This window comes from Clarias gariepinus, chromosome 11, assembly GCF_024256425.1.
Source record: "Clarias gariepinus isolate MV-2021 ecotype Netherlands chromosome 11, CGAR_prim_01v2, whole genome shotgun sequence".
Lineage (NCBI taxonomy): Eukaryota > Metazoa > Chordata > Actinopteri > Siluriformes > Clariidae > Clarias > Clarias gariepinus.
The window spans coordinates 22,308,044-22,320,361 of NC_071110.1; the positions used below are offsets into that span (position 1 = coordinate 22,308,044).

Here is a 12,318-nt window from a genome sequence, read left to right on the forward strand (position 1 = left end):
CCCTCCACAGTTGCAAAACTTTTACTCCTTCCCCACATTTCCTACTGTACACCCGTGATCCCCACCACACCCAACATACCTTCTCTCTCCTTTGCACTGTTTGGTCATGTGCCCAAACCTATGGCACTTAAAACAACACCAAAATGTTTTAGCACATTTTCTCTCATTCTATTTTTTATCAGTCAACATTCCCACAATGTGCTCACCACAATTCAGTCATGTACTGTACTAACCCTAATGTCTGTAATTACAGATGTCACCTTACTGTACACCTTCATTTATGTGTTCATGAATGTGTTATGTGAACAATTAGTTTCATCATCGTCATCTTCTGGTCTTGATTTTATCCTTCTGCCTTTCAGTTTAAAGCTTCTTTTGTTAAATATTTCTTCCTTGTCCCTTTTTAATTTCTATAATCCTTTTCATAATACTTAATGTTTCCAAATTCCCATTTCTCCACCGTGAAGGAGAGAGCTCTTCTTTGACACCGTGTCTTTCTATCTCTGTTATTGAGTTTGTTGTGCTTTCATTTGTCATGTTTGTCATCATCAAGTTCCAAATAAAGACTTGATATTCAAAACATGTATTCTTTTTGGGCTTTATTTGTTTAGGGTCATTTTAGACTTTTATATAACATTAAGTAATTTTACATTTCTTTTCTGTGTTTTAATTTCCTGTGTTTTTATTTCCTGTGTTTTTATTCTCTATACCAAATAAACAGTATACTAACAATTCTTTTTTAGCTTTTAAATAATATTTGACAGTAACTTGTTGTAAATAGATTGGATTATTTTAAGATTTTTTTTACAGTCCATGAAGTTAAATTACATAAAATTTGCATTAATCTTGTTAAAATTACAATTAAAACATTTCACACATCAGTAGTGCTTTTAATACTCCTCTCCTTCTTCTTCTCCCTCGCCATCAATGGAGTCAGCACCAACCTCCTCATAATCCTTCTCCAGGGCAGCCATGTCCTCTCTGGCCTCAGAAAACTCACCTTCCTCCATACCCTCACCAACATACCAGTGCACAAAAGCACGCTTGGCATACATCAGATCAAACTTATGATCAAGACGCGCCCAGGCTTCTGCAATGGCTGTGGTGTTGCTCAGCATGCACACAGCCCTCTGCACCTTGGCCAGGTCTCCACCTGGAACCACAGTGGGAGGCTGGTAATTGATGCCCACCTTGAACCCAGTGGGACACCAGTCCACAAACTGGATGGTGCGCTTTGTCTTGATGGTTGCGATTGCAGAGTTCACATCTTTAGGCACCACATCACCACGGTATAGCAGACAGCAGGCCATGTACTTACCATGACGTGGGTCACATTTCACCATCTGATTGGCCGGCTCAAAGCAGGCATTTGTGATTTCAGATACAGAGAGCTGCTCATGGTAAGCCTTTTCTGCAGAGATCACAGGAGCATAGGTGACTAATGGGAAATGAATACGAGGGTAGGGCACTAAGTTGGTTTGAAATTCAGTGAGATCGACATTGAGGGCACCATCGAAACGGAGGGAGGCAGTGATGGAGGATACAATCTGACTAATCAACCTGTTTAGGTTAGTGTATGTAGGACGCTCAATATCTAGGTTCCTACGACAAATGTCATAGATGGCTTCATTGTCCACCATGAAGGCACAGTCTGAGTGCTCTAGGGTGGTGTGGGTGGTCAGGATGGAGTTGTAGGGCTCCACCACAGCAGTAGAGACCTGAGGAGCTGGGTAGATGGCGAACTCCAGCTTGGACTTCTTACCGTAGTCAACAGACAGGCGCTCCAACAGCAGGGAAGTGAAACCAGAACCGGTTCCACCACCAAAGCTGTGAAAGACCAGGAAACCCTGGAGACCTGTGCACTGGTCAGCCTGGAGAGAATGATGAATGCTGGTCAGTTTCTAAAAAAATCTGTAAAAATTTACAACTGTGTACAAACAAAAGTTTCTTACCAGTTTACGGATCCTGTCCAGCACCAGGTCAATTAGTTCCTTGCCAATAGTGTAGTGACCACGGGCATAGTTGTTGGCAGCGTCCTCCTTTCCTGTGATGAGCTGCTCAGGGTGAAACAGCTGGCGGTATGTTCCAGTGCGGACCTCATCTAGAGGAAAATACCATTATTAGGTCATAATTATAATAATATATAACAGCCATGCCAACAAATCATAATCTCACCTATGACAGTGGGCTCCAGATCCACAAACACAGCCCTGGGGACATGTTTCCCAGCTCCAGTCTCACTGAAAAAGGTGTTGAAGGAATCGTCTCCACCGCCAATGGTTTTGTCGCTGGGCATCTGTCCATCCGGCTGAATGCCATGTTCAAGGCAGTAGAGTTCCCAGCAGGCATTGCCAATCTGCACACCAGCCTGACCCAGGTGGATAGAGATGCACTCACGCTGTAAACAAAAGGCACATTTGCGAAATTTTCATAGCTGATGTATGCTGCATTTTACTGACAGTGCAGATGTAATAATAAGATCTTTTTTTCTACTTCTTTGTTGTTTAATGGCGGTTGAAATCCTGTAGGTTGCATTACCAACAACTGTAGGTCTCATTCTCCCTCATCTCCCCAGCCTCTTATAGCCAATTCTCAGTCCAGCCTTCATTAAAAAAATGTCTAATGTTTTCTTTCCTGATCTTGTCTTGTTCTGTTTCTTCTTCTTTTTGGTGTTTACCAGCAGTTGGCATCCACTATGTTGCATTATCGCCTCCCTCTGGCCTTGATCTGGCCTCATTTTCCTTTCAGTTTAAATGTTCTTTTCTAGTCATAAACATCCTGTTTATGTCTCAAACTCTAGCTTTTACTTCAACACACTATATTCTCTTTTGGTACTGCTCTGCAACTTCTCGAGTTCTATAAGTTGCATCACCGCCATTTATATATCTCTCTCTCCAGTAAGTTTTTCGCTTCTTTAAAGACAATTTTCCAGTCCGGACTTTCTCAAAAAAACACCAAAAAAAACACAACAATAAATGTTTCGTCATTGATCAGTGACTCCCCATTCTAAAAGAATTTTCATATTGTCTTCTACTCCTCCCTGGTTCTTGGAACTGTGCCAAAATATCTAAATTCTACTGCATATATTTCCTACATGTGATCCTAAACATGTACTAGAGCACAGCAACGAACCAATTGATGAACTGATGAAATAGATGACAGCATTTCTTCTGATCAAAATTCAAGATATGAAATGAGCTATGGTTTTACTTGACTATAGATCAAGTACCAAGCCCAAGAGAACCTCTTTGTTTGAGCAACCACTTCACTAATTACATTTTAATGTGTATTTTCCAAAATTTTATGTGCTGTATAAAAATCTTCACACTTCACACTAGACTGAATACGTAAGTATGAGGAGATTTAAAAGCCGACTTGGTCAGGGAGAACTCCTTAATGCGCAAGCTCCAGTTGGGATGCGCCAGTCCTGCTCAGCACTGATCACGTGACCACTTTTTCCTGAAAGCACATTTTTCTTTAAATTTACTAATCTAAAATTGTTGATTGATTTTCATGACTCCTAGTGGCAAACATATTTAAACACCTTAATGTGATCTAAAATGCTGAATTAAAAATACTTTCTACTCAAAAAATTATTCTCAATAAATAAATCATTTTTTAATTAATTTCTGTGTGATCACAAGAGCTTCACAAAACCTCATTATAAATCATTTTTGAACTTTTATATGAACTTTAAAAACATATCTTGGAATAGGCAAGTTTAAGATTGGAAAGGTGTTTTTAAAAGTCTGTAATACAGCACATATATGGGCCAAATATTTATATTTTTAGAAATGAAACATTATATATTAGTAAACAGAGCAAAAATGTTTTAACTCACTTCAAGTGAGATGTTACATTACATCAAATTATGTTACAATTTAATAATCTTTCACATACTGTCTCTACAAATGTCATTCCCAAAAAGTAAATAAAGTCACGTAGCTAACAATTTAAACACTATTGGGAAGAGTTTCATACTTACCATTTTGAGGAATGTGGATTAACCGTGTATCTAAACAAAAGCTTAAAGGGCTAAAATGTAACGTAATTTCTCTCAGCTTGACTGTTACAAGTCTGTAATGAGAACACAAAATGGTCTAAAGGGGGCTGGAACACTTGCGCTCAATGGTTTGGTTTTGTTGCATCATAATTAAGGGAGAAGCTCTAAGCCACATATCATTGTTGCATTTTAAATTGAATTATGCAACAGTTGATTCCAATCAAGTTATCTGATTAGACGTGAGGATTCCCACAAACAGTGACCTTTCTGAGGGGTCCAACTGAGAGGACCTCCATGTCCTTTTTATTTACCACTGTAATGAAATGTAACCAAACAAACTTTTAGAGTACTGTTTTACATAAAACTTCATTATGCAGGTATACCTTTTATCTGAAACCTGCTGCTACATATCTATGCATACTCCAGCTACTATACACTCCAGCAGACACACATTTAATTTATGCAACTCCCTTTCTATTTTCTAAATGCATAACCAGACATATAATAATAATAAATAAAAGAACCATTATTACAAACTAAATCAGTAAACATTTAATTTATATTTGTATTAAATAATTAGTAGGCTTACATAACACATGAAATATAAACCCTTGTATATGAACTTGAAAAACTAATTGCTTTAATACTTCTTGTTTTCTGTGTTTAATTTTAATTTAGCAACCCCTACTGCAAAAAAGTACTGTAAGTATAGTCCAAAAGTTATGTTATGCAACATAGGAGTATAATACTTGTTTTTTACCATTCCTAAAAACAGTAAAGGAATATTGTAATAGAACCTACATAAAGTGTTTTATTGCACACACCCAACACAAACCATATGTACATTAATTTGTACATATTCAGTTAACTATTTTGTATCAGCGATGATGTAATAGGCATTTTAAAAAATGGATGGAACCATAAATATAAGGTTGTGACATTTATGTTTCTTTAATCTCAGTATCTAAAATTGCTGATTGATGTATGTGACTCCTAATGGTCAACATATTTAAACATCTTGACATGAGCTAAAATACACATTGAGCTGTATTTTAAACAGTAGCAAAAAAACAGTATTAAAAAAACTACCACTAGTAAAATGAGGAAATGTATTTGTATCTAAAAGTCTGTATTACACACATGTGCCAAATATTTTCATAACTAATTAACTTTACAAAATGGCTAACATGTAAAACATTGTTGGTAAACAGGGCAAAAATGGTTGGGTAACTCATTTTAAGTGAGACATTACAAAACATTATGTTACAATTTATTAAGCTTCCACATACTATACTGTCTATAAATGTCATTCCCCAAAAGGACATAAACTCACTGGTAGCTATCAATTATAAAGAGGAAGGGAAACAGTTAAATACTTACCATTTTAAAGAATGTGGCCTTAAGGTGTATCTTAATAAAAGCTTAAAGGTCTGTAGTAAGAACACAAAATGGTCTAAAAGGGTTCCAGTCACTTATGCTTTAAGGTTTGGGCTTTGTTGCATCATAATAGCGTGAGAAGCGCTAAACTATGCAGCCATTGTATGTCATTGTTGCATGTTAAATGTAATTATGCAACAGTTAGTTCAGACCGAGTAATCTGATTGGACTAGAGGCTTTCCACAAGCAGTGGCACTCAGACAAACTCCTCTGCTTATTGTGTGTGCTCAATATATTTCCGTACTTCTTATTTTCTCTGTTTAATCAGTAGCAAAAAAAAAAAAAGAGCACTACAGTAAATTAACACATGCAGATAATCCAGGCAAGCAAACACTATAAGAGTCCCAGCCATCAAAACAACAGCTGAAGTTTAGCACTACCAGCTAGCAACTCAATGTGGACATAACAGGCCCGTAGCCAGGGGGGGTTCGGGTGGTTCGGGTGGTTCGAACGACCCACCCCCCACTGCCAAATGTCCAAAAATTTTTGTTATTATTATTTATTTATTTTTTCTTTGAGACAGATTAAAATTGTTGGCCATTATTTAAAATAACACTTTATTACAAAACAATTTACAAAAAAAACTGCGACATGTTACAAGTCTGCGCAGCAACTGAAGTTTTTTAAATCTGTAAGGTGGGATCCACCGGTGTATAATATGGGTCAAAAAGAGCAGGAGAGACGGAAGAAAAAGCAGCAGCAGCGTCATTATTGCAGAATATTGAACATATGTTCAAAAAAGACTGCCAAACAGAGTAAGTCTGTTACTACCTCAAGATCAAATTGCTAACGCTAGTTAAGTGGTAGCTAATCGTCAACCCCACAGAATAGTTCTCTTGTGCCTTTTCATGAGCAGTCTGAATGGCTATGACAAGTCTGTAACATCTTAAATAAACATTAACAGACAGCAGCCTATCTGATGGATCTGTGAATTTATTATGTTAAAAATGTTAATCCATCAAAAAAAAGAAAAGAAAGAACGACAAGTTCAATGCATAAACAAACCTGCTTGACCATGCATAGTATTAGGATTTATTAACATTTTATTTTGAATTAATACATTATTATATTAAATTAGCAAATTTATTAAATTATTCTATTAACCATAGGTGATGCTGTCTGGTGTCTATACGCGGTGTAGACAGCATTCGAATGAAGGTTATCATGAATAATTATTATTCATTATTATTTAAATAAAAAATTTAAAAAATTGATTTTTATCCATCCCACAGTCTTGTAAGTACATTAACTGATCGTCTTTTCCCCTTAATATCTGTATATTATTATTATGAGATAATTATTGGTAATATTTTTCAAAAGCATGCACATTATGATACCAGCAGACAAGCTAATCCAGCACGTCACTAAAATGCAGTATTTAAACCTCAAAATGAAATACAAAATGAGTAAATACTCAAATACAAAATACTGAGAAAAAAGGTCCACTTTAAAAAAAAAAAAGAACCCCCCTTGCACTAGGCTGGCTACGGGCCTGCATAATGTTTCTCACTAAATGTCTGAATCCCGCCCTTTTACTTGACACATGCAGCTTTGTGTTTTTTTTTTTTTTGTGTGTGTGTGTGTGTTTTTTTTTGTTGTTTTTTTTGCTTATCTAGTGGTAGTTTAAGGTCTAACAAACACAGTTTGTTCAGCTGTATGACAGTAGCCTTCTTACTTCATCCTGGCTTTCCATAGCCTGGTTCTGATAAATCAGTTTGACAATGCCATGAAGACAGCACTTTATGATTGGTTAATGTTTCAATTTTTGTGGGTATTTAAAACAAGGCTTCGGACATGAGGGTGAAAATGCAATACCGTCTTTAACCACACATTTACTACATAATATTTAGGGGGCACTGTTTTTCTTACTTTAAAATACTTGGTAAAAAACATAGAAAAGATGGCAGTCAGCAACAGCATAGAAGAGGTTATTATGCGAAACAAGTTGTTAAATGGAGTTGGTTTTGTTTGTTTGTTTGTTTTTGTGTTTTTTAAATAAAAAAATACAATGTCAAAATACCAAAGAAGCCTTGCTTCCCTTGACTCCCGAAAGAAAATGCCCCTTTCAAAAAAATTCAAAATTCAAATTTTATTTGTCACATACACAGTCATACACAGTACGAAATGTAGTTAAATGCTTACACGGCCGCCAGTGACCTTAAAAAGAGAATTAAAGCTTATAACAAGTAATAAATATGAATAAAAGAAATATGATAGAAAATTTAAATAAAAAAATAAAATAAAATTTAACTAGGAAAAATAGAACTAAAAATAGAAACTGAAAATAGAAATATACTGTACAAATAGAAATATAATGGTGTGCAAATATGCATTGAAAAAGTGACTTTGTGCAAAGGTTATTAAAGTGTCTTTGTGCAATGGTCCAGAATGTAAACGTAAACATGTACAGTAGTGTAGATGTGATGTGCGTGGAATTGTCCATAGTGTCCATGGATGTATAAAGATTGATTGATTGATTGTGTAAAGATTGTGTTAGTTCTGCATAGTTTTCGAAAAGTGTTGATAATAGATGCTGAAGAGCACTGTAATATTTTATCATATGTATCACTTTTCAGTTTTATGAGTATTAATTAGACTGTGTGGAGAGAGCAGTTAACATGCCAAAACCCACATTCAAAACCAGTTACAGATGCAATTTTAGCAAGATTTGTTTCTGTTATTCTTAATGAAGTTGTAATTCTGTAATTCTTCATCTGTTTTCTTCATGAAGAACCAAGGCTTCAAAGCAGATTGATTTAACAGTACTGTAGTTCAAAAAATACTTTATATAATACAATGTTTGTTCTGTTACTATTCCTAAAACCTGATGAAGAGATATTGTTTTAAAACCTACATTTTAAGCAGTTCAAGGCACACACAAGCAACACCCAGTATACAATCCTTGGTATTCAACTAAATACTTTATTAATGAGGTAATTTGCTCTGTAAAGTAAAAAAAAATGGGTGTAATATTTGTGTTTGTTGTTCAGTTCTTGCGTGATGCGACTTGCTACTGCAACTGAGGGAGAGAAAATGAAAAAATAATAATTCCTAAAAAGAATCTACACTTTGGGGTGAGGCACTGTGCACCAGACCTAGAGAGCTTTGTAGGTGGCGATGATGGGACTTACATATCTCCAACTAGATGCTTAGTGGTACTGAGAGGAAATGTGTCAAGAATAAAGAGTGTATGAGAGTACCAGATAAAAAAAGCAGACAAAGAGTTCAAGAATGAAGACAAGATAGGGGAATGATGAATTTTAAAAAAGGGTCCAGAAAATTGTCTTTAAGAGGCCTGGAAGATGAGGAAGAATGTGACCTACTGTATAGTTGGCGGTAAGATCACCAATTACGATATAATAAAGTATAAAAACATAATAATAATAATACATTTTATTTGATGCCGCCTTTCAAGACACCCAAGGACACCTTACAGCAGAAACACATACAATAAAACACCAATACATAAAATATTAATAATAATAATAATAATAATAATAATAATAATAATAATAAATAAAATTACAATGAATAAGCAGATTTGAAGAGGTAAGTTTTAAGTTGTGATTTAAAACTGTTAATAGAATCATGCTCCTCTTTACTGTTGTAGTACATTTATCCCTTTAGCATTTTGAATTTTTCAATAGGGTAGTGTAAAACTATTAATTCACACTATGATATTTTTAATAAGACAGCAGAATTTGGCAGAACACCAGAAATTAACTTAATGTTCTAAGGCGGAACAATGGAAATAAATAAAAAGTCTTCTTTGTCTTTCGGCTGTTCCCTTTCAGGGGTCGCCACAGCGAATCATCTGCCTCCATCTAACCCTATCCTCTGCATCCTCTTCTCTCACACCAACTAACTTCATGTCCTCTCTCACTGCATCCATAAATCTCCTCTTTGGTCTTCCTCTAGACCTCCTGCCTGGCAGTTCCAACCTCAGCATCCTTCTACCGATATATTCACAATCTCTCCTCTGAACATGTCCAAACCACCTCAATCTGGCCTCCCTGACTTTATCTCCAAAACATCTAACGTGGGTTGTCCCTCTGATAAACCTATTCTTGATCCTATCCATCCTTGTCACTCCCAAAGAGAACCTCAACATCTTCAGCTCTGCTACCTCCAACTCTGCCTCATGTCTTTTCTTCAGCGCCACTGTCTCTAAGCCATAGAGCATTGCTGGTCTCACCACTGTCCTGTACACCTTTCCTTTCAATCTCGCTGATACTCTTTTATCGCACAACACACCTGACACTTTTCTCCACCCATTCCAACCTGCCTGTACCCGCCTCTTCACCTCCTTTGAACACTCTCTATTGCTCTGGACCGTTGACCCTATAAGTACTTAAAATCCTGCACCTTCTTTACCTCTGCTCCCTGTAGCCTCACCGATCCTCCTGGGTCCCTCTCATTTACACACATGTATTCCGTCTTGCTGCGGCTAACCTTCATTCCTCTGCTTTCCAGAGCATACCTCCACCTCTCCAAATTTTCCTCCACCTGTTCCCTGCTCTCGCTACAAAGCACAATAAATAAATAAATAATAATAATAATAAGGAAATAAATAAAAAGTAAATCACATATAATTTTCAGGACATTCCATCACCAGGGGATCTTGGCTTAGGCAAATCTAACCTTAGACAATCATCAACATATAACTTTTTTCAACATGCCATTATTTATTCAACAAAAATTGAGTAGGAAAAAAAACCTGTGTAACACTAGGGAAAAACTAATTCCTCCAGAATTAAAAATAATACTTCCAGAGAGTAAGTTGCAGCTAATTGCAGCTAATTTTCATACCTTAATTAACTGATCCTCAACAAATGTGCAGACTTTATTAAAATCTAAGGTTTTGACAGTTTGCTGGTCTGGAGCATTCATGTGAGTGTTAACACAATGTCAAGAGGGAAGCATGTACTGTAAGCACTGGTCTTAGAGAAGCAATTTCACTTCAATCTGGAAAGGGAATCTATAAAACCATTTACAAACAATTTCAAGTTCAATGTTTTACAGTGAGCAAGTGGAAGGCAGTGGACAATCTTACTAGGAGTGGACATCCCAGCACATTCAGCCTCAGACTGTGCAATGTTCAGGGAAATACAAATAGCCCAAGATATTAGACCCTACAGGCCTCAGTGAGCATGTTAAATGTCCATGTCCATGACAGCTCAATTAGAAGACTAAACAAGTACGGCTTGTTTGGAAGGGTGTCGGAAGTCTTTGTCTGTCTGAATAGAACACTGACACATGACTGAGGTTTGCAAAACTGCATCTGAACAGGCCCCAGGACTTCTTGAACAATGGCATTTGTAGGAATAAGACCAAAGTGAGTTGGACCAGAGTTGTTTGATCCACTTTGTGGATGTACCATGCAGTTATTTTGCTCCACCAACCCATATCCTTGTGTGATTGGAGGAACTAACTAGCTGTGCCTGGCAGAGCTGGGGATCACCAGTTAATAACTGACAGTTAGTGTAATTAACAGAGGTGGAAGTAGTTTTAAATTACAGTGGAACCTTGGATTACGAGCATAATTTGTTCCAGAAGCAGGCTCGTAATCCAAAACAGTCGTAAACCAAATGTAATTTTCCCATAAGACATAATGGAAACTCAAATTATTTGTTCCCCAGCCCCAAAAAATAAATACATAAAAATGATGAATATGGAAAAGAATTAGCAAGGGACATCCCTAATGACACTCGTGTGAGCGCATACTAACAGAATCACTGCTGTAACGTAAAACAAACAAACAAATGAACCTGCACTTTTTCCTTTGAAAAGAATTGCGACAGAGCAGTGTTTCTGTGCAGAGCAAAGTGTGGTGTGTGAAGCAGGGGGGGGGGGGCTTCACACACACACACACACACGTGCGCGCGCTAAAGAAAAAAGAGAAAGCGTGTAAAGCGGCACGGTGTCAAGTTATGCGCAGGCACACACAACGTAGGGGAGACGATTACCCACAATTTTGCAGCACAAGAGAGAGAAAAAACGTTGGTTCAGTTGTGATCACGTGATGCTCTGCCTCAAAATAAAAAGCGCATGCGTAATACATAATACTCGGTACTCATAAACCAAGACTTGCTCGTTTTTCAAGACAAAATTTATTAAAAATCTTTGCTCGTCTTGCGGAACACTCGCAATCCGTGTTACTCGTAATCCGAGGTTTCACTGTATTACTGTACTATGTAGCCAAAAGGTAAGGAGAATAAACCATGTAGGTGATGGACAGTCCTAAGAAACTTTATATTTCCACTTTTTCTGCCATAGAATACAAGGTGACTTCCAGTTTTTTTGGGTTGAATCCTAAATTGTGTAAAATGTAAAGCAAGTGCATTATGTACAGTGTACAATACCTTCTTTCACGCACCAAGCAATGCCCTTGTTTAGGAGTTAGAGAATGATTAGGAATTCAACATTGTGTTAAAAACTAGTTAGCCTTGTAGCTCACATTAATTCTTGAACAGAACAACATTGACAGTTCAGAGGCAATTCAGAATGACTTAGAAACAATTACTAAGAAAACAAAGTGTTTAAGATGACAACGTTATTATATGTGTTTTTATGATTGATTTTAAATGTGGGTTTTGGCAGGCAGCTTCTTTTTTCTCTTTCCAGTACTGTGGGCCATACCAGCCACATTTGCCCATAATGACAGTTAGTGATTCTTGGAATGTTAGATGCACCTGTGATGCACAGTATGAAACATATAGTTAAACATTTCAGTCCTATTACACCCTATATTATTAGATGTTTTCCTGACATTCTATAGTGTTCTAACACAGAAGTTATTTGTTTGTTTGGTGTAGCAACAGGTAGAAGGAAACCAGGGGGGTATTCCAGAAAGCTTGGTTAATCTTAAACTTACCATT

General features: G+C 36.7%; 1 protein-coding gene across 2 annotated transcripts; it reads right to left on the reverse strand.

Moving 5' to 3' along the window:
* Positions 1-600: 600 nt before the first annotated feature.
* Positions 601-5,471, reverse strand: LOC128532750 (tubulin alpha chain-like). Of its 2 annotated transcripts, none has more exons than XM_053506860.1 (4): positions 5,384-5,471; positions 2,176-2,398; positions 1,953-2,101; positions 601-1,871 (listed from the first exon to the last, which is right to left on the reverse strand). In XM_053506860.1, exons 1-4 carry the CDS (start codon positions 5,384-5,386, stop codon positions 891-893), a joined length of 1,356 nt encoding a protein of 451 aa, XP_053362835.1. In that variant the 5' UTR covers positions 5,387-5,471; the 3' UTR covers positions 601-890. The 2 variants fall into 2 exon arrangements, with proteins under 2 accessions (XP_053362835.1, XP_053362836.1); XM_053506861.1 differs by lacking the exon at positions 5,384-5,471 and adding an exon at positions 2,539-3,161.
* Between the last annotated feature and the right edge of the window lie 6,847 nt (positions 5,472-12,318).